Source organism: Zingiber officinale, chromosome 5B (genome assembly GCF_018446385.1).
Source record: "Zingiber officinale cultivar Zhangliang chromosome 5B, Zo_v1.1, whole genome shotgun sequence".
NCBI classification, from domain to species: domain Eukaryota; kingdom Viridiplantae; phylum Streptophyta; class Magnoliopsida; order Zingiberales; family Zingiberaceae; genus Zingiber; species Zingiber officinale.
The window spans coordinates 120364925-120391198 of NC_055995.1; the positions used below are offsets into that span (position 1 = coordinate 120364925).

Here is a 26274-nt window from a genome sequence, read left to right on the forward strand (position 1 = left end):
TCCTGAGCGTTGAGCTTCTCCTCTGCCTCTTCCTCATACAGGAACCCGAACGGGCCCTCCACCGCCTGTTTAGGAGTCGTGACCTCACACTATACAACACGTGGGGGCTAGGCGGACGTAATTTTGCAAGCCCCCCCAGATGGGCTCCAAAATTTTGTATCTACCATCGGTCCGAGTCGCACAACATTCAAAACTGTAATCATTACAATCAAGAGAAGCGTTTAGCGACTAACCAATGATTCCTCCAACGTTCGCCATCTCCCAATCGCCGTCGTTATGAGCGGCCGAATGGACCTATGTGAAGAGACTACCAAGGCAATGAGCAGCGCCGACGAACATCGCGACAGCAAGATAACCGAGCTCAAGCTCCCGCCCAGGTTGAACAGGAGCATCCCCCAATGCGGTAAGAAGAAAACTGCAATAATTTCACTCAGGAGGATATTGGGATCATCGTAGGAAGCATGACTGACGAAGACTCCAACCGGGTGAGAAAATCGTACACCCGCCGACTGGATATTCACGCAGTTGGATGTAGCCAGGAGCAAGTACAAGTGTCCGAGATTAGTTTTGGGTCTAAGGATTTAGAGGAGGTGGAAGTACCCCATAATGATGCTTTAATTATTAAGACTGTCATAACCAATTATAACATACATCGCACTTTTGTTGACACAGACAACTCTATCAACATTATATTCAAGAATGTGTTTGAGCAACTACAGATTAATAATAGCGAGCTCTAACCCATGATGAGGTTTTTGTATGGATTCACAGGCAATGAGATTCAGCCGCTCGATCAGATTAAGCTGGTCATATCCTTAGGGGAGGAGCCCCTAATGAGAATATATTGGTCGACCTTCATAGTGGTGAACGTGCCTCAGCATATAACGTAATATTGGGTTGATAGGTCTTAAATGAGTTCGGGACGGTTGTCTCAACTTTCTGTCAGAAGTTCAAATTCTCCGTGCATGGTCAAGTTGGGAAAGTCAAGGAAAATCAACTGATGGTACGAAAGTGCTATGTTGATATCATCAAGATCGAGACTAAAATAGCTCAGAAGAACAAACAGATGGAGGTCAATATCATTCATGAAATACCTCTTACACTCATCTATGAAGAAAAAGAATAAATATTAATTCAATTGGACCGACCGGAGACTACTACTCAAATAGCATCCGACCTGGCCCTAGAGCTTAAAGCAGAGCTAGTCGCGTAGCTAACGTGCAATAACAACGTTTTCACTTGGACGTTCAAGGAAATCACAAGCATAACACCAGTAGTTATAGAGCATGTACTCCAGGTTCGCCCGGACGCCCGACCGATCAAACATAAAAATGAGACTTTGGAACTAAACAAAATAAAATTATCCAAACAAAGATAGATAAATTATTACAGATCGGCTATATTCACACAGTATAATTTTCAAATTGGTTAACCAGTGTAGTTGCCTGTTTTGGGAATCTACCATTTCCGAGATGGTAAAGCATTTGGTTGCCTGTTTTGGGAATCTACAATCTTGTTTTCGGTGCCAATGTGGTTTCTTCGTAACTAGGTACATGACATTGCCACCACCATTATGAACAACTTCAAAAGAACCAGACATCCTTGCAGGGTTCAGTAATTTGGTTCCCTGTATTTATGGCCCTCAATACTTGACCTACCTTTGATATTTAATGTTTCCCACTGGGCATCTGGTTGAAAAGCATAAAGTTTATCAATTCAATCTCTATTAGTAAATCAATAATCCTTATCAAAGTTTGCAATAGATCATTTCAACACTTAACATAATGCATCTTAATTCAGAATAGAAATACATTTTTCTTAACTACATATGCCAATGTGAAACTACACTAAATTCGGGCACGAAGTGGAAACAGAATCAGTTGCTTGGTGCAGTAAGTTCCAATGTTGATTTTCCCACCTCAAATTGTTACAACGATCGAAAAGAAGAAGAAAAAAATAGAGAAGCAAAATTTTACATAAGAGATGAGCTATGCAACTCTGCCTGCTGGCTAAGGACTAAAGTACTCTAAATGCAAATGAAAAAATTGAAAAAGAAGAGTTGAAGTTTGAAGTTTTTCACAAGGTGGTTCTTAGCCAGCAACAAAAAGTATTGGTCGAGTGAGTCCTCTCGTTAATCTCCATGTGTCACAGGTTTGAGGTGCACCAATTATCCCCTGTCGATGCCTGCAATGTAACATTTCGAGCGATGAAAAACAGCAGCATCCAATAAACATTAAGAATAATATTTGACCTGGAATTCAGAGTCAAGGAACTGAATAGTTCCAGTTGCAACACAAGCCTGACATAAGCCAACAAACAAAATTAAACTCTGATCATAGTCATTGAGGTAGGAAAGAAAGTTTAATTGGACCTGTGGACTTGTGAAGTGGACCGGTCGAACTCGAACTCGCCCTATTTGGAGCAAGCATTCTGTTTTTGTCCTAAAGACAAAAATTCTTGCATTCTTTCAGGCCAATCAGAATTTAATCTTCTGGAAAAATCTTCTACTTCTCTGCATGAATCAGGATTTGCAGGGATTAAGATTTCAAGAAACAAGTTATTCCCTGAATACAAGAAAATGTAGAGGAATAACAACAATCTAGTCAAAACATTTTTTAAAAAAACTTTTTGGTCTTAAGAAAGGGTCTTGCTCAAAAGATGTTACGAAAACTTGGCAACCAATCCGGCGTGAGTTACCAACGAAAAAAAGGGGAGAAAGAAAAGGCAACCTGAAAGATTTGATATATAAGAAGCAAATGAAGACAAACCAAAGACTGACAAGAAAAAATTGAACAATGTGAGAACATTAAAGGAATGTGATTATGAAACCTTTTGATGCCAAGGTTTCATCAGCATAACAATATCTCACTTGGTCTGCCAAATATTGGCCAACAATTCATTGAAATATTTACACTGCTGCACTCAGCAAGAAACAACATGTGCAATTTAATTTAACACGGAATAAAATTTTCATACACATGGAATGATTACTAAAATAAGATCCACCTGTTGCAAAATATAGGTAGCATTTACAAGCTGATCATGAGTGATCATGCAATCAGAAAAATGACACTCACCTATCAAGTTCTTCCTTAACTGCAGGATCCAGATCATCAATATCACCATCTTCAAATTCAACATTTGATGGAAAAGTGTCATCATCATTGTCTCGAGTTTCTGAACATTGGCTTGCACTTGGCGAAAAGTTGGTTTCCTTATACAGAACAGACAGAAAAACCAATAAACTAACACTAGTAAGTCTCACTCATACACGCAAGTATAAAAGATTGATGATGGTCCTAGTAACCTTGTTGTTTAGTTTCGTTGAGTCATGTCTACAACTGTCTTTATGGGGATCTCTCTTCTTCCTGTTCTTTTTCTTACTCTTAAGAGCCTTAACTCCTTTGGAATCTGTTAAAAAAAAGTCATGTTCTTCACAACTCACAAGCACTGGTCAAATAAATTTCAACAAACATCAAGAATTCATTATATGTAGCAGCACAGAAAACTATCTCCCACCATTCAACCACACGAACATTCTCCTCACAAGATGGGTCGTCAAACATTTTCAAATGCATTTAGCACAATCAGAAAAGTCTGCTTGAGCATAGTGACTACTAAACTAATCTAAACATGCATGTCAGCAAGCAAATAACTAAACTAAACTAAAATCATCCTCATCATCGTGATCAAGTTGTTTTTGTTCAACAATTTGAAGTTAACTACATGAATCTTAATTTTATCATCAAGCTCTGTGCAAGATTATATTACTAGTAATAATCAAATTATTTAAATATTTTTTTATAACAATAATTGATATTTTCTTTGCTCTCACTCTAGGCTTTGCATCTTCCACTAGAAGATTCAACTCCTCTAGGCATAGAATTATTGGTATATCTTTGAACATGCCAAAACTGTCAACTATTTTCTCTTGTTCTATCAACTATTGGAGCCACACCAAATTGCTTTAAAAGATTTTTTTTTTTTTTACTTTATCCTTTCTAGTAACTCCACACTCATTTTGACATTCTCATCCCTACCACATTTTGTTTTGACATGTGTTGCTTCCATTTTGGCCACCCATTCTTTATCTTATTTCCTTCTTTTATCGGATTCATGAAATCTTCATGATATCCCCTTCTTGCTAAATAATAACTCTTTCAAAGATTTCATGTCCATAAATCTCAACTTTTCTTATTACCACTAAAAGTCTAAAACTACAACTACATTTTATATATTTGATTTAAGTTCAATTTATCTTGGAACCTTTGTTTTTATGTTTTCTTCCACAATTCAGGTTTTGAATTTAATATAGTTACTTCCCATTAATTACACTTTATCTGTAAATAACAAACCAAGAAGATTCGTCACACTCCCATTAATGACAAAATTAATGGCAAAAGAAAATCATTTGCCACACTCCCATAAATGACTAAACTAAAATAAAACAAGAATTTCAACTGCATCAATTAGTATTCCCTCGGTTACCTGAATTTCATTGCTCTCCCTCAGATGACAAAACAAAAATAAAAGGAGAATTTCATATGAATCAATTAGGATTTCCTCGGTTTACCTGATTTGATTGTTCCCACCAACTCACCCTGCAAAAGCCAACAGCCAGAGTCTTTCTCAACCAAATGAATGGATTAACATAGATAGATTACAAGAGGTCCTTTTTCTCTAATCTTGTTTTCTTGTCAGTCAAATAATCTTTGTGCTTCATTAACCCTTCTCTTTGTTCTCAAAGAATGTACTCACTGGTAACTTCTACTTCTTTTCATTTTCTAAGAATGTAGCCACTGGTAAGTCCAGTAAAACAATCTGAACAACTGATTCTAACAGATTCCCGTACAGGCTCTATCACTAACATATTACTAACACAATGAAGGTCACCGTTAGTTAATGATCACAGATCACTCACCAAAAGGATTGAGGTGATAAGAGTCAAACTTAAAGTTCCTGCTTCCAACCAAACTAAATTTGACCATAAAGCACCAATAAATATATTAGATTATTCAGATGTTTAAATAGAAGTGAAATTAAAGGGGAGCCTGGGCACAAAATAAAGTTGTCGTCATATGACTTGGTGATCACGAATTCGAGTCGTGAAAATAGTCTCTTACAATGCAAGGTAAGGTTGTGTACAATAGACCCAATATGAACCTTTCCCCGAGACCTACATTGACGGAAACTTCGTGCACTGGACTGACCGAAGTGAAACTAGCTAGCTTGTCCATCTCAATGTGGAAAATTTCAGATGTCAAAACTTGAAAATGTAGATGCATATGGTAAAAACATATTGATGGTGATAATACCGAGCTCCAGTCAGATGAGGTATTTAAATAAATCTATGAACAAGCCAATTTTTAGAGAGAATATAGGCTAATATATCAAGAACAAAATTATTTTCATATGTATATTTCTATTTTAGACTCCGGCCATGACGAACTAGTCATGGCCGGTCCCAAACTCGGATAAAGGAGGAGGGTTGCATTAGATTGCTAGCCAACATTAAACTATGACAAATGTTCAATAAATAGATTCATTAAATTATTGTACTAATGCTAAGTCGTTTCTCGGAAGGAACGTGTTGCAAAGTTCAACTATAACATCTCGACAAGAACCGCTATATCTCCGAACTCGAATGTAGTGCTAAATATGCAAGAATTTGCATTGTAGGATCCGACTGTAACGTATCGGCAAGAATCGCTAAATCTCCATGAAAACTTGGATGTAGTGTTAAATAAGCAAGAATTCTCACCCCATAGGATGAATAAGAACAAATATTATAGGAAAACTAATAGTCTAAGACATAGAAACCCTCACTATTAAATCAATGGAGATAGTAAATGCGATGTTTAGGAGAAGAATTAGTATTTTGTGTATACAAGAGACAAAATGAGTAGACAAGGAAGACAAAGATGATAGAGAACTCGGGTTTTAAATTATGGTACATAAGAAAGAGTAAAACACGAAATGGAGTGGGTATTGTTGTAAATAGTTTGTTAAACGATGAAGTTGTAGTAGTTAGAAAAGAAGATAGAATTATAGCCCTTACGATAATAGTGGCGAAAGAAACTATAAGCATAATTAGCACATATGCACCGTAAGTAGGATTAGATGAAGCTACCAAATCAAGGTTTTAGGACGACCTAGATGAAGAATTACAAAACATTCCGCCAAATAAAATGATTTTAATAGGAGGTGACCTAAATGAGCATGTCGAAGTGAAAAATGAAATGACGAGTTGCCTGAAACTGAAAGTTTTAAATATTTAAGATATTTTTGCAAAACAATGGAGGGATTAAGAGAGATGTCTTACATAGAATACAAGCAGAATAGTTGAAATGAAAGAGAGCATCAGGTGTTTTATATGATCGTAAAGTACCTTTAAAATTAAAAAAAAAAATCAACAAAACCGTAGTTAAACCTGTTTATTATATGAAACTGAATGTTGGGCTATGACTCGAGTACATGAGCAGAAGATGAGAGTCACAGAGATGAGAATGTTAAGATGGATGTGTGGGCATACGAAGATAGACAGAATAAAACTCCGAGAGACACGTTATGTGAAACTATGACAAACACTCACATCAAACGAGGAAGACCAAAAAAAATTTGATTAGCAACAATAAAACAAGATAAAATTTATCTCTATATAGATAATGATATAGTTGGGGATAGAGTCCAATGGCGTAAAATGATCCATATAACAAATCTCACCTAGTGGGATAAGGCTTGGTTTTGTTGTATATTTATGTTCTAAGTTTTATTATTCTTCAGCCAATATGGTTATTGTCATGATTACTACAATAATGATATAGATCAAGCTAGGCAAGATATAATCTGAGACATTGTTGGAATATGAAAAAGCAAAAAACAAGAAAATCTAACTATCATGGTCAGAAAATTAGTCATTTAAAATGATAAGAAAGAGTACTTAACATGTTAATGTTAGGAGGCCATGGGTGTCAATGACCGGAGATCAAACTCATTAATCATGTCTAGTCGTTGAACTCTTGAAAGACTGTATTGCTAGTAATATCCATAAATTACACTAAACCACTAATTCTTATTAGGTAAATAAGTAGGTAATAAAGTTTGCTGCTCACGTGCATGTAAGAAATAAGAAAAGGTAAATATTAAGTTGTCTTAAACACCTTCTTCTCCATTGATAAAAGACAAGATTTCATCAACTGAGCGTTCATCTTTCTTCTCTTCGTGTGCTTCAATGTCCTTAAAGTGCAAAGAGTGCGTCAGGATTACATCTAAAAGTAATACATAAACTAAAAAAAAAATATTTAATACAGGGGAAAGGGAAAAAAAATGCAAACTACATCCACAATGACAACGAGGATTAGTAGTCTGCACCAGCAGAAGATTTGTAACTACCTTTAACTTCTGCCGCTCCTTTAATTCTTTTCGTTTCTTAGCATATAATCGATTGAGCAGACGTATTCGTGGATCATCATTTACATTTTTTAGTGGCTCCAGTTTCTCTTCCTGTTAAAGGAAATCCATATTTGTAGAAACTAGCAAGAAAAATATGCATAGGCAATTTAAAGATACTAATTACCTCTGTAAGGTCATCGGGTAAATGAAAGGTTTCACGAATTTCTTCTGGTGTCTTCCCTTCTATCATACGAGCCAGTGCACGACTAGTGAGATCAACCAATGGCTTCAGCTGGAGGCTGTCTGCTGCCGAAGTCAACTCACATAAATTTTTGGTGTCCATCCTGATAAATTTCTCATCAAAGGACTTTCGTTCCTATAAATGATAAAGATCATTGAGTCCCTCTCTTTATCGTGGTGATATGGAAAGCCTACCCAGGACTTTGGAACAACAGTGAGTTTTCTTTCAAGTTATTAAATATGTATTGACTTTAGCAACAGTTCTTAAGAATTAACCTATAAAAGCAAGAATTAGGCAGAAATATACATCAATAGCCGAATATAATGGGGATACCCATTCAAAACTAGAAGAGATCCTTAAACCTGGGAACTTGTGCATGTTCCTGCCAATCAGTTAATCACATCAGATTAAGACAAATTTCTCATATGAACTAATCTATATTCTCACGATGGCAGGCTCGTCCTGTAGGTATGAACATATGCCAATGGATTTTAAATGTCCTAATCACAAAACAAAGATACTAGAAGGCCCAACATTTCCTCAAACTTGTCATTTAATCTGAATACTCTTTCTTCATGTCTCTCTCCTTTTTTGGTGACTAATGAACCGTGGAGTGACATTGTGGTGCTGACCAAAGATATTTTCAAATGGGATGTAACCACCCAAACTAACCTAAATCCACTCTGACCTGTATACTATAGACAATACAATCTCAAAATTTTCTTTTGATAGCATCTAGCCTATTCCTATCTCATGTATTAACATACATGAAGGGGGGTAATTTGCACAAGTTGTCTAGTAATATCTAGCTACTTCAAGCCATATTGAAAATTTTTGAGGTTTAAGAAACATTAGTAGTTAATATTGGTTTGAGGAACATACATATTATTCATTTATCTCCAATATACAAGACTCAATGCCCATCAAAAGAAGAAACAATAAGAAAGAAACCTTGTTAGAGCGGCCTAGTACTTGATGAAACCGACAATAGTCAAAAATTAAGCTGAGAATAGCAGGGTTCACACGATCTGGTAAAGATATAGCATAATTTTTAGAAGTCCCCATCCCTGTCTGAAGGATCTCCCGGTATATCATGGGGCAAAACATCGCAACCTCCTCTTCAACTTGTTGAATGGATCCATCAGCACATTGAAGCCATACAAAGGACTTCATTGCCTGTTATTAAAACTAACAGTCAGACCTCTCCAGCTCGTCTCATCATTATCACATTAAAACTTTCATGATGGAAAAAATTATATTTGCATAATCATGTTACAGTGATTGTCATGGGTTATTAAAATATGAAGAAACTAAAATCTCAACAACATAAAAATAAATAAATTCATCGAAAATGATGGAACAACAAGGAGGTGTCAGATAAGATGTTTATAATTCAAAGGAGAATAACAAAAGAAACATTTGTTCAAGATAGTCACAATTGAGAATTTCCTAGAATCAAATATAAAAAAACATATAAAACCTTTTTTTTATCAGATAGATGACTTTTTAAAGTTTTACTAAGGCAGCAATTTATATGTACCTCTGGATTTATTATAGCCTTTTCACTTTCTGATATGGATGTGTGCATCTTTTCAAGAAGGCAAGGGAAACAGATAGACAAGAAAATACAGAAAAAACCCACCAAGTCAAGGATTCCTAGTTTGGACTGAATGGTCTCATATTGTAACAAGACCTTTTATCATAAAGTATATAATGATTTTTCCCCATGGAAGACGTGATATAAATCTACGAACATATTATCCTGCATAGTTGATTGCCTGTGCTCCTTCAAGCATCAATAAGGTCACAATGAGACGTGCACTTTCCTGATGTTGCCGCAAAATAATTTCCCAAATCTCTTCGTTCTACATTAAAAAAAAAAAAAAAAAAGGTTAAAAGTAGAGACAGATATGCCAATAAACTTGAAAAATGAAAGGAAAAAAAATTAAGCAAATAAGAATTAGTAATGGAATTATAATAAGAGAAAACAGACACAAAGCACTGATGGAAGTCTTATCAGCTGAAGACATCCTAAAAAGATAAAGCAAACTGGCAAAATAGCTATTAAAAAAAGACTTGCACAATCCTTTCGCTCTAGAAAGATGGGAAAAGAAATTGAAGATGGTAAGCAAGGATCTGTTGGTCTATAAGTGCATCTCCACATGCAACATAGAAAAACTTAAAACAATAACTGTAGTTCTGCCCGTACCCTTAATGTATCTGAATTTAGTGGAAAAGAATGGACCAAAAAAGCTATGAAGCCAATGGATTCTTAGAATGGACAATACAATGTCGAATGGTGGCATGATGCTAAAATAATCCATGACTCCGTGTGAGAGGACAACAATGATGCTATGACAAAAATAATTTATAGCACTTGGAATAAACACAGACAAACACTAGATATGTCTAAGCTACAAACTTTCCTCTCAAGCATGTCCAAAATGGAGCAGGAAACAGGAGTACATTTTTCATACAGGCTATCTGAAGCAGCAACCAGAAATCACGTAAAGCAAACTCACCTAGCATTTCGGCAACACAAAACATTGAAAATGGCATCATAATTTAACAACACTAAATCAACAAATTATATTAATCCATTAGCTTTGCCTATGTTACACCACAATCTAACCAACCAATCCAACCTTTGTTCTGCAACGCTTAGACGATCTAACACTGTCATAAAAGCGTGAAAAATAAGTCATTCCAAAACACAAAGGTTTAATATCAAAGCCTGTGAATGCAAATCGAGGGGGAAAACAAAGAAATACGTGACGTGCACCACATTTCCTGGCCTTCTTAATTCCAAAAAAAAAAAAATCGAGAAAGGAGAGGATTACACCACCTAACACCTGATTACACCAGAGAGTCAAACGAAGGTAGCTCCTGAAGCTGCTGCCGGCTTAGGGCTCCTGGCGGCCTACGGCAAGGCATGAAAACTAAGGGGCAAAAAAAAAAACTGGGCGTTATAAGAAGGGGTCGATAGGGAGCAGTGAAAAATCGTAGCTATCGAGGAAAGGATGGAAAAATTCTAGGGTTTTCGCAAAGATTTCTCTTTCAATCAGAAGTGGGGGATAAAAAAAAGTGCACCTTTTTGCTTCTCTTGCCGTCGCGTCTTGATTTGGGAGCGAGGGGGCGAGTTCTATCCGATCATGTGGGGGCATGCAGCACAAATGGTAGACCCCACCCGCTGGCTCCTCCGCCTACCTTATTTCGGCAAATTTCAAGTAGGTTTTCATTATTTTTCTATTTTTATTAATACAGTGGGATTTACTAAATAACGCATTAATTCCCTTTTCAATTGAGTCGCGCCCCTTTTTGCCCCTTTAATTTACCGAATCAACATCTTCTGATACGCATCTACAATGAACCCGATTGTTACCAAGTGAATTTTCAAATGGGATATGCTATATTTAATAAAAAAATACTTTTTAATATTATTGAATATTTTTAACATAAAAATTATAATAGGATTTTTTTATTTTAAAAAAAAATATGATCCCTTCTAATGATAATGAAAAATAAGAAACACTTTTTAATTTTTACTCAATTATATTATACGTTATTATCATAAATTTATGGATAGAAAGTGATGCTACTTTTCAACTTTTGAACAAACCATAGGGTGATATGGAACTTTTGATGAACTTTGAGGGGTTTAAAGTAAAGTTTGCTCTTGTTTATATCTACCGGTCCAACAGGCGCCGGTGGGAATTGATATACGTCGTCACCGTTCCAAGCTTTTTGTTGTCAAGCACAGACGATTGGAACGGCGTCAACCAGAGCAAAGGTAAACGGGAACGTGGAAAATCAAGTTGTCGATGTAAAAATAGTAGCGACATCGGGCAGCAACCTCCCACTGACCCACAGTCGCCTTTGCTGGAACGCACATCCATTACGTGCTCAATCAGATGCGCATCGTCTCTGCTCCTTCCCCTCTCCGGTCCACTTACTCCAAGGTGAGCAGCAGAAATTAAAGATGGCGATCGATCGATGTGTGGAAAAGATGGAAGTTTGCTTTAATTGCCTTCTGTAATCGCAGATGGAGGAGGAGCCGACGATGGAGGAGGGGGTGGAGAGGGCGGCGGAGGGTGGGAGCCTCCTCTGGGGAGATGATTTCTCCGTCGACGACCTCCTTAATCTCGAGGTCGTAGAGAACGAGGAGGAGGAGGAGGGAGACGATGAGGACGGAGAGGTCGAGGCGGTAGAACACGAGGAAGGGGAAAACAGCAACTCTTCGTCTGTTTCCTTCGAACTGCCGGCCGTGGCTCTCCATGGACTCACTCTTCCGGTGAGCAACGAGTTCTATTTTTAGGAAGGGGAAAGTTCGAATTTTTAACTGGATTTTGCTTTATTTCTCTTAATTTTCAGGCGCACGACGCGGCGGAGTTTGAGTGGGTTTCTTTCTTCATGGACGACTCCCTCTCTGAATTCCCGTCGTGCTCCGGCGTCGCTTTATCGGCGTCGGCGGATGGAAGCCTCGCCGACGGCGGAGCTCTAGCCGGAAACAGCCGTAAAGGTGCCTCCTTTTTGAGCTCTGCGGTCTGTATTCTGTCCACTGAAGCTAAGGTCCCGACCAAGGCCAAACGGAGCAAGCGTCCATGCCGGGGAGCCGCCTCCGCCGCCCCCTGGTCCATGACCATCGGACACCTCTTCCAGGAATCACCCTCTAACTCGACCGCCTCCTCCTCGTCTTCCTCCTCCTCCGCTCCAATCATTCCTCCCTTCCTCGCGCATGCCCACCCGCCCAGCGCCGACCGACGAAGATTCCTCCTTCGCGACATCCCGCCGCCGGCGAAGACGCAGAAGCCGAAGAAACGAGGCAGGAAGCCGAAAAAACCTGCGGCCGAAGCCGTGGAGTCGCACGGACAGCGGCGTTGCGCTCACTGCGGTGCACACAAGACGCCGCAGTGGAGGGCGGGCCCCCTCGGCGCAAAGACCCTCTGCAACGCCTGCGGTGTGCGATTCAAGTCCGGCCGCCTCCTGCCAGAGTATCGGCCTGCCTGCAGCCCCACCTTTGTCGGCTACATCCACTCCAACTGCCACCGCAAGGTCCTCGAGATGCGCCGCAAGAAGGAGGCGCCGCCGCCGGTCCCAACGTCGTAAGCCGGTCAACTATAGCCCACCGCATTCCTTTTTCCGGTATAGCGTTCTAGCAGTCTAGATGTCGGGTACTTTGTTCATTGTAACGTTTCGGGCGATATAACTGAGGTAACACTCATCAATTAAATAGGTAGGATTAGGAGTAATCTAGTGTAAAATTAGTTAATGGATTGGATGATAAGGGATAATTATTAATTAATTATGCAGCGTAATTAGTGCCGTCGTAGTTTTTGTTTTTTGGCCAATAAAATATCCCTTTTCGTTGAATTAGAAAAGTATTTATACTTTTTTTCGATTATATCTTCAATGCAACCTAACAAACAACTTTTTGTCTACGGCAAAGTAGCCTAATTTCCACGTAATCGTCAAGTTGTAATGTGGATTACCTCTTTTCTACTGATTTTAAAACAATAATTATTTTTTGAAATAAAGGAAAAAAATTGGAACTGAGATACAATTTTAATTATTATAACCTGAAATTATTAACAGGTTGCAAATTCTGTAATTTATCTTCTTTTTTTTCATATAATCTGTGAATATAAATATGAGAAAATATAATTATTTTTTACTAATTTACGTGTTTTAGGATTTAAAATTTAAAATTCAGATTTAAGATTTATATTTCTATTTTTTTAATATCAATTATTTATATTTTAAAATATATATATATATTCTAAATTTTAAATCCTATATGTGGACATAAGAAGTATTATGTTCACTTTTAATGTTATCAGATTAATTAGCATTTGTCGTTATTTACTTTTACTCTCTATATTGTCCGTATTTAGTCCGTATTTAGAAATATACATTAATTCTTTGTCCACAGTTCATATATATTACAAGTTGAAATCTTATATTTTTTATTAGCAATTTAATAATCAAATTTTTATTTCTTAGATTAAACAAAATTATAATATTTTACATAAGAAATATTAAAGATAATTTATTATGGAACTAACCCTTAAGATAAATGAGTAGAAATTATATAGAAATTACCCTTTGATGAAGATCGAATATAGCAAGTAGTTTCTAGAGGATAAACACTCTAATATAACAGTTTTGCAAAGATCTGGATTAAAAATCAGAAGAAGCTGGTCAAGATTATATACATAAGTAATAGACATGAGTAATTTTTACTCAAAAAGCTTCTGTCTTTTCTAATCATCAGTCAATATTAATAAAAAGAACAGAAGACAATGAATGTGAAATCCTGCCATTATGAATGCTGTAAATTAAGGTACTGAACCAATATAGGAACTTGAACAACCACTAGTATTCGAAATCTAAATAAGAGGGAACAAGCTTATCGGGATTGCATACACATAAAAATCCCAAGTTTTTATCGGTGAACCTTAAGTTTCATATCGATGAACGCATATTTAGAGCAAACAAAGTACCTCGTTTCCATCGGCAATCGATCAAGGAGCAACGACGAAGAAGGCATGGCGAGGAATTGAGACAAGCGAGGGAGGGAGGCCATAACGTTCGTAGGCGAGAGAAGGAGGTGTAGCGGGCTGATTGCGACGAGAGAGACGAGCGAGGTATAGGGATAATAATTTTTCCCGTGGGTTCGGAGTCCCGCGGGGGAAAACTCGAAATGGGAACGGAGATCCCGATTTATTGGGGATGGGGATGGAGATGGGGATGGGTTGGGTTTGGGATGGATATGAAGATATTGTTTCTATCTGCAAATCTAATTGTAAAATAATAATAATTTTAAATTAATTTGGAGATGAAAATGGAAGAGATGAAGATTATATATATATATATATATATATAGAGATGTTCTCCTGCGGTGTAATTCTTGCGGTTTGGTGCGGTAGAGATGATTTGGCATTCCACGTCAAAGCCACAGCGCTGCCGATTCTTTTCTGATCGGTCTACAGACCGATCAGGAGGTTCCCTCATCGGACTGGTGACCGATCAGGAAGCATGTCCGCAGCGGTCTGTACGGCTTTGTCCGCAGCGTCCGGTCGCGACCGGATTCCGGGCGGATCGCGACTGGATTCCGGGCGGATCGCGACTGGATTCCGGTCGGATCGCGGCCAGAATCGGCAATGTTGTGTCTGCTAGCGTTGCGGTAGATTTTGGCCACGAAACGGCCGGATTCCGGCCGTCATCTGGCCGACGGTGGCCGGGGTCCAGTGGAAGGTCGGCAGTCGATGGTTTGGCGAGGCGAAGAAGACGAGAAGAGAGATGATGCCGCGTTTTTTTTTTTTTTTTTTTTTTGGCTTTGACGTGGAATGCCAAATCATCTATACCGCACCAAATCACAAGAATTGCACCGCAGGAGAACATTTCTATATATATATATATATATATATATATATATATATATATATATATATATATATATATATATCGATTATAAAAGAATGGGAAGGGGCAGTATTCGTACGGACAGATCGAACGAACCGAAGTCCAGAGGGCACTGATCCTTCGGTACGATCCGATCAGATCCTGCTACTTTGCCTTATTTCGATTCAAAATCCTCCCCAAAAAACCTTCGAGAACGTTCCGTCCGCCATGGACATCTACTCCACGCCCTCCCCTCCTTCCTCAAGTCGGTCGAGCTCCGCCTCCACCGACCCCGCCCACCTCTCCACCACAGCCTCGCTCCCTCCGCCCGCACGCTGATACCACCTAGAAGGGTCGCTTCGCGGAACCGCCCTGTTTCAGGACGAGGTCGATCGGGCCGTGGACGCCAGCGTTAGCCACGCCGGCTCGGCTGCCTGGATCCAGGTGGTCGACGCTGATGTGCCTTGCGTTGCTGCATTTCTCGCCTTCGTGCAGCAGACTGTTAACGAGTGAGCTATCTGTGCCGATCTGATCGCAATTGCTGTCAATTGAGAATCTATCTCTCGTTTAAGTTGCTTATTTTGAGTCTCCTTGTTTTTGAAGGCCTATTCGAAAATTTCTTCCGTTTCCTCTACGATTTCCTCAGACGGAGGGGCGTAATGATGGCGGAGGCGAGTGGGACGCGAGAGCACGAAACCAATTGATTTCCATGGCTCTGATGTGTTTGGAAATATTTTCTCTGAGGTATCCTACTTTTAGCTCTGCGTTTTTGATGCACTCGTTAAGTTTGCACTCGTTTGCTCTTGTGTTCCTTTTATCAATAAATTTGCCTCGTAGTGACTCCGCATATTGTTCTATGACTTCCACAGTAACCACTTTGTTAGTTGTCCTCTGTATTAATGTAGTTTGGTGAATTAACCTTAAACTTTTAGTATCTGATACCACAACAATCTGAACACCAAAGGCTATGACTTTTTTCACCTTGTGTTACTCTTTTTGTCCATTTTTATAATGTTTGTGACAAATGAACTTCAATAAATGGATGAACTATTGCACTCATAACAATGATCATGAAATTGGATGGTCTGATGCGAACTAGTTGAAGGGTTTCTGGTTTCTTCTACTTCTCAATTTCGTCTCTTCTTCTGAAACATATACTCTCCCAAGGCTGGAAGTAATTATTAGTCTCATTGAATCCATCCTAGATTGTCATGTATTGAGTTTCTTTTAGTTTGGCCCAACATATTTGGTTGGAGCCTGCCACGAAATGATCGTCTTTTGCATCAACTCAACGGTAGTGTGGATTTATCATGCCTGCCTGAAAAAAATAATTAATTGGCTTCATTTTTTCTTCTTCAGAACAATGAACCTATAGCTTATACAACTATTCATGTATGCACGGCTATAAATTTGAACTGCATGATTTGATTCAGTTTAGTATAAAAAATTTGGGGAAAAAATTTCAAACCATTTAGTAGTAGCAAAGGTGATTATGCTCACCTAGGCGCCTCTCAGAGTCCGTCCTCAAGTTATGTGAAAGGAGGTAAATCACGGGCCGACTTCCAAGTTGGCTAGGTGTTGTAAGGGTTTTTTTTTTCCGGGGCATGCACCCGCTGGAAATTAAACCCTATACTTCCAAACCATTCAGGATCCTACAATGTTGACGAGAGATGAGACATTAATTTTGGAACCTATTGAATATATCTTTTGAAGTTTGAGGAATGTTGCCATAATTCACTTCCTAGGATTCTCGTAACTGGTACTTCTGCTGACTTCAAATTTCTCGGAACTGATGAGCATAGGGATCTTAAAGCCTGTCTAGATGTAGTAAAACATTAGATAGATTTTATTTCTGGTTAAGAGCCTTGGTATCTCGAAGTAGATTTTGTGTCGTGATAAAAAATTTGTGAAACTGCAAATTTCTATAACCATCCACAAATGAGACCGCGATGTTATGCTTTGGACCCATATTTGATGTAAAAGGTGAGTCGTATCTACTGGGCAAGCATCTGACTGTACGCCTTTGTATTTGAACTGTCAACCTTCACTGCTGCAACTCCAAATCCTGCATGAATTTGAATGTTTTTCATAGCCATATTAGAGGATAACTTCCAAAGTTCGTGGAGGTGTTTAGGCAGATGCTTCTCACAATGCTTTTTGTAATTATATCAGGCATGGATACTCCAGTATAATGTAAGGGCCCATTTTCTAATCTTATGGAACAAAATAGAAAAATAAAATCCAATTAAACTCATTAGCGTACATAACTTGTTTATTTAACTTATTGTCACTCAAAAGAGAACTGTACCTTTTGTCATTTTTGCTGGTATTAAACTGTTCTATTGGTTTTTTTTCCCCTTCTTTATTGGCTTAGTTATTCTATCAGCAGGCCATTTTGTTCTGTGACAATATTGGGTGTTCGTTGTGACCGCTGGAATTGTCCTAAATGTGGTTTAGTTTTACAAGCTATAACAAAGCACGCACATACATTGGCTTTTTAGGTTGTTATCTACATTGTATTCCAGAATCAATAATAATTAATCTCGTCAAAGTTGTCACTAGTGGAAGAAACTGTGCCAGCAGAGTGTGACTTCAGTGGAAAATTCTAAACCTCACCATTTGGCTTGCTGGGTTCCTTTGATCTTTTAGGTTGGCTTGACTTGGTATGATCTACCTGTTTGTACTCATTTACTTTATTTGTTCCGCTGGGCTTGATGTTACACCTTTCATCTTATCATAGTTTTGCTGTTTTGACCTATTTGCTCAATCTAGTCACTTTGGTCAATTTGTTTGATTCGTTTTATTCACTTGATTTACAGGACTTGTTACATGACATGCATGGCTTGTCTAGCAAGTTGGATCCACATGACCTCATTTAACCTTCTGAATTATGTGATCATTCGCGTTCAGCAGCCGTGCCATCATCAGAGTTAAAAGAAAGGGAAAAAAATAGAGAGAGAGAGAGAGGCTAAAGCATTGTCATTTCGCTTCCAATGATCAAAGAAATATTCCTGACAAATAATCATCCACATGATTGGCACTCGGACCCTCGCTGACACCGCGTAAGCAATTATGATACATTTTCCTTTCTCAGAAAGCAAGATCCCCCCCCAAAAAAAAAGGGGAGGAAAGTTGCAGTCCTGCACAGTCACAAGTCAAATGTGAGTTTCTACCTTCTCTCAGACTGAAAACTTCGATTCTGGAGCCGGATTTTCATAGCAGCGTTCAGAAAGGAAGCAGAACCACTCTCAAAAAACAGATTCCATGCCCAAATTGCTTATGGCTGCCTTGCAAGAAGTTAAGTACGGTACAGCTGAGGCTTGTCTGGCTATTCACTCTGATCTGTGAAACATTTGCATGGTACGCAGCAAAACTCCAAACTATATAATATATACACACTACGCCCATCACATAAAGCTGTGTTTTCCCAAGTTATTCCTCAGTTTTTATCGATCCTTATTCCCTGTCTTCTAGCAAGTCCAGATCTTACAGATTGATTGCAGAAAAAGGCACAAGTATTCTTTCTCCGAACACAGAAGCCTGCTAAAGAAGCGGAATATTATGATGTCAAGGAAGGCATGTCCTAGTGGGGAACAACACATGGGATGAGAGGAGCAACATGGTGCGTGCTGTGCCCTTTTATATTCTTTCTTCTCTCTCTCTCTCTGTTTTTTTTAGCTGGATTCCTCTTTCTTGCACCAATTCACTTTATTACTAACCCTACCCTCCTACCCTTGGGACTATTTCATTAACACAAAGATAATAAAGAATGAGGTTGGGGGTTTTGAGTTAAGTTGTGAAATTGAATGAGGTTGGGTGAGGTGTAGTTGGGAATTCGGTGCCTTGGTGGTGCTTTATTTGTTGGTCATGGGATCACTAAAGAGGGATACAAGCTTATTCCTTATCCTTTAGGGAGAGGCCATAGACTTTCCTAGCTAGTTTTTTTGCCCCCACTAGGTCCTTATGGTTGGCAAAGAAATCTCATAGGGTTGTAAAGTGAGATTTCGATTACCTCCTCAGATCTTATACTTAACCCACAAATTCAACAATTTGAGGGTTGTGTTAAAAGGTTTGAGAACATTTGATATAATCATCTTCATTATTGCTTAAAAGTGAACCTAATGTGATGATAAAGCTACAAAGGTATTCTATTATCTCGAGCTCATCTTCCGGAAACCATGTGCAGTTGAGTTGCTTTTAGTAGATCGAAGTTGAATATGACTTTAAGCACATACAACTTGAATAAAATAAATTGTGGTAAGTGAAATTAACATTTATTAGGTAGTAACCTTTGAAACTTTAATATATAAAATATAATGATGTATCAAGTATGCCCTTAATTTTGTACCATTGTACTAAATATGAATCTCTTGGCTAGAAATATATTGATAAACTAAACATCTTTCAATGTTATATATTTTTTTAATTGATATCAAGTATTCAATTTACGTCGATTTATTTTGAGATAACTAGTTTGGCCTCACAAAAGTTATTCATCGGTCATCAGAATAAATCGAGAAGCCCTCACAATCAACAATATATAAGCTCAACATTCTTAAGTCAATTATTTATTAAGTTAAATTCATTTATTAATTTATCGAAGTTGGAATTCGATGTTTAGATGTCTAAAAAATTAAGAAGACATTTTGTCGCTGTACCATCATCCATGATGCCTCCTAGAGCGTCCCTTCGGATGGGTCTAGTGGCTAGCGCATGAGGTGTTATCATCATGAGATTTGGGGTTCAAATCTTGACAAAATCGAGGTAAATACTTCCCTTATGTGCTAGTTATTATTTCAAAGGCTAGTAGTCGTTCGTGATTTACCTCCTCCATGTTAGCCCTGGGACGGATTGACGGGGGCACTAGGAGACAAGTGTATTCACCTTTTGCCATCATGATACCTTCTAGAGCTCAGCCGAAGATGTCATCACTTGTAACAACTATCTAGAATGTATAAGTAATTATTAAGAATTAGTAGTACGGGTATAATGGACTCCTTAAAAAAAGGGTAAGGATATTCTAATGTTACTTTAATTTTCTTTTCATTCAAAGATAAATTTCCTTAAAAGTTTTTCTCTTATCCTCTAGCTTGCTTCTCGATTCTCATCTTGACTCAAACACCTTGATTCGAACTTGAAATCCCTGCCTTGGATCAAGTTCTCTTGATCTTGGCTTAGTCTCCCTTAACTAGATTAGTTCAACTCTAATTTTATATATATATATATATATATATATATATATATATATATATATATATATATTGTTGTAATAAATGTAAAAACTAATGTAAATTTATTTATTAAATTATAATTCTAACAAAATTATAAGAAGTCGAGCTTGACAAAATGTTCAAGCTTGAACAAGCTCGTAAAGAAATGAAGTTGCTTTGAACATAAAAGGCTTCACTCAACTCAACTAACTCAAGTTGATTGTTGAGTTAGATTTATAATGGAAAAAAATTGTTTAGAAAGCCTGAAGTTACATAAATATGATTATAATTTTAGTAGTATTCAAACCGGCAAGATCAACAAAAAAATAAAGTAATATAAAGACAATGAACATAAATGCACAAAATTAATTGTAAATGTTCAGCTCGTCCAATCAATTTCTAATTAATTCCAACAAAAAAATAAACAATTAAAAAGAGAAATAATTTAAATATATAACTGCAGAGCAAAATGGATTAAACATTTGGTCTAAAATTCCTCTTAATCATCAACTAATTCTTAGTTTCAATAAATGTACACACTTAATTGATGCCAAATGAACTATCTCCCTCTCTCTCTCTCTCTCTCTCTCTCTCTCTCTCTCTCGATGAAAGCACAATTAATTATTACTCCATTAATCCGGCCATCGCCGCAGGAGGTTTGCCGGAGATCCATTCCGACACCTTTATTCCGCAACCAATTTGGATATACATATTGAACAAATTGATTCAGTAGGTCCAATCAATTATACCTAGAAGATGATAGCTATTGATGAATTAATTAACGGCGTGGTGCTACTGAACCATCGCCAAGAAGGAGCCTGGCGCCGACGGCGGCGGAGCCGCCGTCGAAGTACTCCCGCCGGGGCCGCCGACGTTGTGTTGTTGAAACTGTATCTTGTACTGCATCTTGCTGTCTTCGTCGTCATCCTCGTCGTCGACATCTTCTTCGTCGTCTTGCTCCATGTTCTCGCTGTCGTACTCGTCGAGGTCCAGGCTTTGCCGTTGGGTTTGCTCCATCAGATCTTTCACGGCCTCTTCCTCCGCCTTCGATTGGTCGAAATAATTATCAATCGATCTCAAGAATTGAGGATGAGAATACGAAAATAGTTGTTTGATGACGTACCTTTCTCAATGTTCCTTCGTTATTATTAGTTGGTAGTAGTGGCTGAGAATTTCCTCCGGCGGTCTCGGCCGCCGGCGGAGGCGGAGGCGTCGGGGGAGGAAATGCCATGACTCCGGCCTCACCGTGATGCTTCCTTCGGTAGAGGGCTTCCAGTTGGTGGAAGTAGGGGCAGGTCTTGGCGTCCTCCGGCCGCCGTTTGTTGCCGTCCTTAACCTTCTTGAAGTACTTGTTGATGTTCTCCCACTTCTCCTTGCACCGCTTGGAGCTCCGGTCGTAGCCCAGCCTCCGCATTCCGGCGGAGATCTCCTCCCACAGCAGCCCCTTCGGCCCCGCCTCCTGGTACCGCACCTCCAGCCGGCTCCGCAGGTCGATCAGCGCGTGCACCTCCGCCTTCGGCCACCTCGAAGACGACAACGGCGGCTCCAGGCTCCCAACGCCGCCCTCCTCTGCCGGCGGCGCCGGCTTCTTTTTTGAAGGAGTGGGTTGCAACTGAGGTATCGGCTGCGGCGTAGGCGGCAGAGTCTCCGTGACGGAAATCGGAATCGTCGCGAGGGCGACAGCGGAGACCAGTGGCGGGGGAGGCGATGTGGTTTGGGCAACGCTGGTGATTTTTTGGAGGTAGGCGATGACGGCGGCGTCCCGGGAGGCGGCCAAGGCGCGCTCCTGGGCTAGCAGCTCCTGCTCGCGGCCGAACCTCGCCATCTCCTGCCGCCGCCACGCTTCCTCGCGGATCATCCGCTCCTGCTCCCGCTTCTCGATCGCCTCCAGGAACCGCCGCTGCATCTCATCCTGCCGCACCGTCACCCTCTTCATCAACCCCTCGAAGAAGGCCATCATCTTCCTCGACCCGCCCCGACGCTTCCGCTTCCTTCCTTCCCCTTCCACGCCGTCATCCTCCGTGTCCTCGTCGTCCGATTCCGGCCCCGACGACGACGACGAAGAATTATTCCAAGCAAAGCCGTCAATCCCCACCGGGCCCGCAGGAGCAGAGGCTAACACTGTCTGCTGCGGGCCGAGCAACGGGACGGACACGGAGGAGACCGGCTGCGGCTGCATCCTAAACGAAACATGCCCCGTCGGCGCGGCGGCGGCGGCGTTGTTATGCAAGGCCTCCAGCTGGCTAAAGAAGCGGTAGGCCTTGCCGTCCTGCCGGCCGGCGCGGCCTTCCTTGGTGCGCTTGTAGTACTTGTGCACGTTCTCGAATTTCTCCTTGCACTTCTTCGAGCTCCTCTTGTACCCCAACTCCGCTAGCTTCCTGTTCACCACCAAAAACCTCAGAAAACAAACAAAATCAACTCTCGAATTGAACGGCGGAAAAGAAAATCGAGGAATTAATGCGATCCTATTTTTTTGTTTTTTAATACGAAACCTCGGTTTCTGAAACAGATCTCGAGATCGATGCAGAGGAGGGAAGCCGGTCCTCTTTTTATGGGACTACGAGACGGAAGATAAAGAAAGTTACAGCGAGGGCGAGCAGTACTTGCACAGTGCGGCCAGACAAGTTCCGACCTTTCGTTTTCTTTTCGGGATTGAAAATCCCGACGAAACTGTTAAGAAGATTCAGAGCGAGCAGCCTAGCGCCGGAATCGTACCTGGAGACCTCCTCCCAGAGGGGGCCCTTGAATGTGGCTTCCCGGAAGGCGGCGTCCATCTCGGAGCGGATCTTGAGCAGCGCCAGCGTCTCCTGCCGCGGCCAGCGGTTGCCGGGCGCGCCGCCGGCGAGCGCCTCCTCGTCGATTGCGTACCCGGCCGCGTCAAAGTTCACCATGCCCGAGTCCGGCGCGCGACTGCTGATCGGAGAGACCGCCTCTGCCGGCGGCGGCAGGCAGCTCGGGAATGGAGCCAAGGTAGGGAATTGCGGTGCTCCGTCCGCCGCCGCCGCAGCCCGCGGCGGCCCCGGCGGTGCCTGCTGCTGCATGGACTTCCCCGCGCTCACTGAACTACAATTTCGCTAATTTTTAGAGCTCAGCGACGTAAAAGCTTCTGAAATCAGTACAGCAAGCAAAGATAAAGAATCGAGGAGGACAAGAAGAAGAGAAGAGAGAGAGGGCGAGGCATACAGTAAGCCACCGAAAGAAAAGGAAAAAAAAAAACAAGTGTAAAATATTCAGAAAACTTGAAGAAGGTGCAGAATAAATGAGAAAGAATTATAATAATAAATAGGAAGAGATTAGGGTGATGGAGGAGGAGGAAGAAGGAGAAGGAGGGGGAAGGGGAAATGATTGAAGGATAAAAAAATTATGATAAGATCGCAAGTGATAAAACAAAGGAGATGCTGCGCTGTCACAGGACTTCAATTTGCTGCCCGATAATAGTTAAATCCCAAGAACAGATAAAGAACATAATATATAGGATATTATTTTCATTTTATTTTATTTTTCTTTTCTCAATAAAGAAAGATAGAGCCACAAGTTTAAAAAAAAACACTTGTGAAATTTAATCTTTTGCGGTAAATAGTACAATGTAAAATAAAATGATAATGAGTTCAAAAGTTATAATAAAGGTGCCTTGTTGATTTCAAGACTCCGATTACCTTAAATTATTATAATTTGATCAAAATTATTGGGGGATACTGAGAAACAACATAATATAGGGGGTAAAAAAATAGTAATAAGGAAAAGAAATGAAAGGAAAAAAAACAGGTAAAGTGGCACTGAGCTTTCTTAGAGGACATGAACACCTCATTTGAGCTTGTTGATTGCTCCAGCTAACAGTTTTCATTATGGACTGCTATAATTTTAGAACAATAAATTTAAATTTAATTTTTTTTCCTACATGTCAATAAATAACAAATATTTATGTTTACACCCACAATTGCATTGATTTCCCCTTAAAACTAATTGTTTATTGCATGGAAAATTCACTTTGGAAATTATTTGTTCTCATAAATTTTGATTTTTTTTTGAATTTTAATTTAAGGAAATAAATGAATATTATAGGAAGCAAGGAAGGGAAGGAAGGAAAGGGGAAGAGGACCAGAAGACAATGGCACAGCTGTGCAAAGGGTCCCACAGAGGAGGGGGGGTTAGAACGTGCTGCCGGCTCCAATTAAATCTCCACAAACCCTAAAGTAAACACAACGAGTTAATTATATTATGACTAATTAATTTCCTAAACTTTTCGAGCTGAACAGCTAACCCTCGCCCTTCTTTATTCTAAAGCTATAGGGATAAAGAAACCCTAATCAAACTATATGATTCGTTATGTACAAAGGTGGCTCGACTTGGGCTTTAATTACGACCCGTAGTCTCGTAGTCATTGCCAAGTTTAGTTGAGTCTTTGATGAAATCTCCCTATTAGGGAAGGGATTAAGTTCGGGTCTTATTTGAATCGGAGTGTAGAGGTTAAAGTCGATGCCCTCGTGCCACTAGGCATCACATGGGGACGATTATATACGACACATTGGTGCTACTCTAGTAAGGAAAATAGTAAGTTAAAAAGAATTAAGGAATTTGTTCTTCATGTGGCTCGCTGCTTAAACTATGCTCTGTAAACTTGAAAAGAATTAAGGAATTTATAAAGTCTTTAACTAGACGTTTTGATTTTGGAATCACCAAAGAAATTTGATCTCTGAAAATCGAGTTATAAAGGGGACCAAACTTAACCCTAACAGTGGACCGGCCATGTGGGGTTGGTCATGACATTTAGTGAAGACCCGGTCCCGATCGCATTAGGTCGAAATTGTGTGGCGTGTGTAGTTTTGGGACCACAATGCAAACTCATTGCTCGTTTGAATTTACATATCTACGTTTGTAGGCACTTAAATATGTACACGGCGATTAATTAGCTTGCAAATTATCGAAGAAAAAAAAAGTGTGGATTAATTTGTGTGGTTATAATATATATATGATCCAACACGATAATCTTTTAGCTTATCTCATGCATCTAGTTTCTTAACTTCTTGCACCACTCCATTGTATCGATACGGTTAAGGAAATTTTGACCCTGTCTCTACAAGCTTTCAAATGAGCTCCTTGCCCTATTCGCGTATCGTTCAATCGGTGCGGACGAGTGACCATATTATTAATGTCATGTGCATAGCTAGTTTGGATATGTATGAGCTAGAAGGAGGTGAATAGCTCGCTTAACTTCTTTGATCTTGAATGGCAACGAAAAACTCAAAGCAAGGCTCTCAATTGTTAACATCTTCAATTTTATTTGGTATTCACCTCCTTGAGTTTACTAATCTAAGGGTTCAATTCTTACTCACAACTCCATTATAAAAACTTTCTTCCTAGATGTAGAAAAGTCTCATACAAGTTCAAATACGAGAAAACAAACAAGATTACACAAGAAATTGAAACGACTTTACAACAATGAATCGTGTTTTGCTTGCTCTTTCTTATTTTGGTTAGCCTCTTGATGTTTAGAAAGTCTAACAATATTTGTCGCCAAAACCTCAAGAATCGACCTTGAAGAAACATCACAAAGACCCTTTTTCTAGGCTTCTTTCAATTTCTCCTAATCGATTGGCCTCATTCTCAATCGATTGTCACATCAACTTAATCATTTCAAACTTACAGAACGACTCTTTTTCATCTGTCCAATCAATTGTTGAATCATATCAATCGATTGGCAGCTTTTAATTGATTGACCAATTAGATTGACCCAATCCATTTAGAAACTTTTTGTTCCCGTGAAAAGCACTCCAATCAATTGGAGATGCTAAATCGATTAAACCAATTGATCCGGCAACCTTCTATTTTTTTCACGAAAATATAGCCCATTGATTAACTTACTGATGCGGCAATAAATGGGAGTTCATCTGTCACGGGTCAATTGGCACGGTGTCGGTCAGAGTCAAGACGATCAACGTTGGGGCTTACGGAAAGAGCCTCAGCCAAAGGTGGTTGTCTAGTTATCCCAGTCGGCAAATGAGTGGCTGAGAAGATCACCTGGCCGGTCAA

At 39.6% G+C, this 26274-nt stretch overlaps 3 protein-coding genes and 1 long non-coding RNA gene across 11 annotated transcripts; 2 read left to right on the forward strand and 2 right to left on the reverse strand.

Annotated features, from left to right (window-relative positions):
- Window positions 1-1767: 1767 nt before the first annotated feature.
- On the reverse strand, window positions 1768-10846 carry LOC121985622 (SKP1-like protein 21). Of its 6 annotated transcripts, none has more exons than XM_042539194.1 (11): window positions 10724-10846; window positions 10479-10572; window positions 9412-9498; window positions 8585-8809; window positions 7577-7768; window positions 7393-7503; window positions 7161-7236; window positions 3308-3411; window positions 3078-3214; window positions 2372-2512; window positions 1768-2299 (listed from the first exon to the last, which is right to left on the reverse strand). In XM_042539194.1, exons 3-10 carry the CDS (start codon window positions 9427-9429, stop codon window positions 2413-2415), a joined length of 963 nt encoding a protein of 320 aa, XP_042395128.1. In that variant the 5' UTR covers window positions 9430-9498; window positions 10479-10572; window positions 10724-10846; the 3' UTR covers window positions 1768-2299; window positions 2372-2412. The 6 variants fall into 6 exon arrangements, 5 of the variants coding, with proteins under 5 accessions (XP_042395128.1, XP_042395131.1, XP_042395130.1 ...); XM_042539197.1 differs by having other exon boundaries at window positions 9327-9498; XM_042539196.1 differs by having other exon boundaries at window positions 9276-9498.
- A 504-nt stretch (window positions 10847-11350) lies between these two features.
- On the forward strand, window positions 11351-12935 carry LOC121985625 (GATA transcription factor 6-like). The gene is made up of 3 exons (XM_042539200.1): window positions 11351-11592; window positions 11676-11924; window positions 12005-12935. Exons 1-3 carry the CDS (start codon window positions 11545-11547, stop codon window positions 12737-12739), a joined length of 1032 nt encoding a protein of 343 aa, XP_042395134.1. The 5' UTR covers window positions 11351-11544; the 3' UTR covers window positions 12740-12935.
- Window positions 12936-15218: 2283 nt separating this feature from the next.
- LOC121985626 lies at window positions 15219-23373 on the forward strand. 3 transcript variants are annotated; one of them, XR_006113225.1, is made up of 4 exons: window positions 15219-15543; window positions 15638-15778; window positions 17854-18656; window positions 22754-23373. It is a non-coding gene; the product is annotated as an uncharacterized LOC121985626 (long non-coding RNA). The 3 variants fall into 3 exon arrangements; XR_006113224.1 differs by lacking the exon at window positions 22754-23373 and having other exon boundaries at window positions 17854-18096; window positions 18218-19188; XR_006113223.1 differs by lacking the exon at window positions 22754-23373 and having other exon boundaries at window positions 17854-19188.
- Window positions 20726-23285, reverse strand: LOC121985624 (trihelix transcription factor GTL1-like). The gene is made up of 3 exons (XM_042539199.1): window positions 22960-23285; window positions 21368-22622; window positions 20726-21288 (listed from the first exon to the last, which is right to left on the reverse strand). Exons 1-3 carry the CDS (start codon window positions 23283-23285, stop codon window positions 21037-21039), a joined length of 1833 nt encoding a protein of 610 aa, XP_042395133.1. The 3' UTR covers window positions 20726-21036.
- Window positions 23374-26274: the final 2901 nt, after the last annotated feature.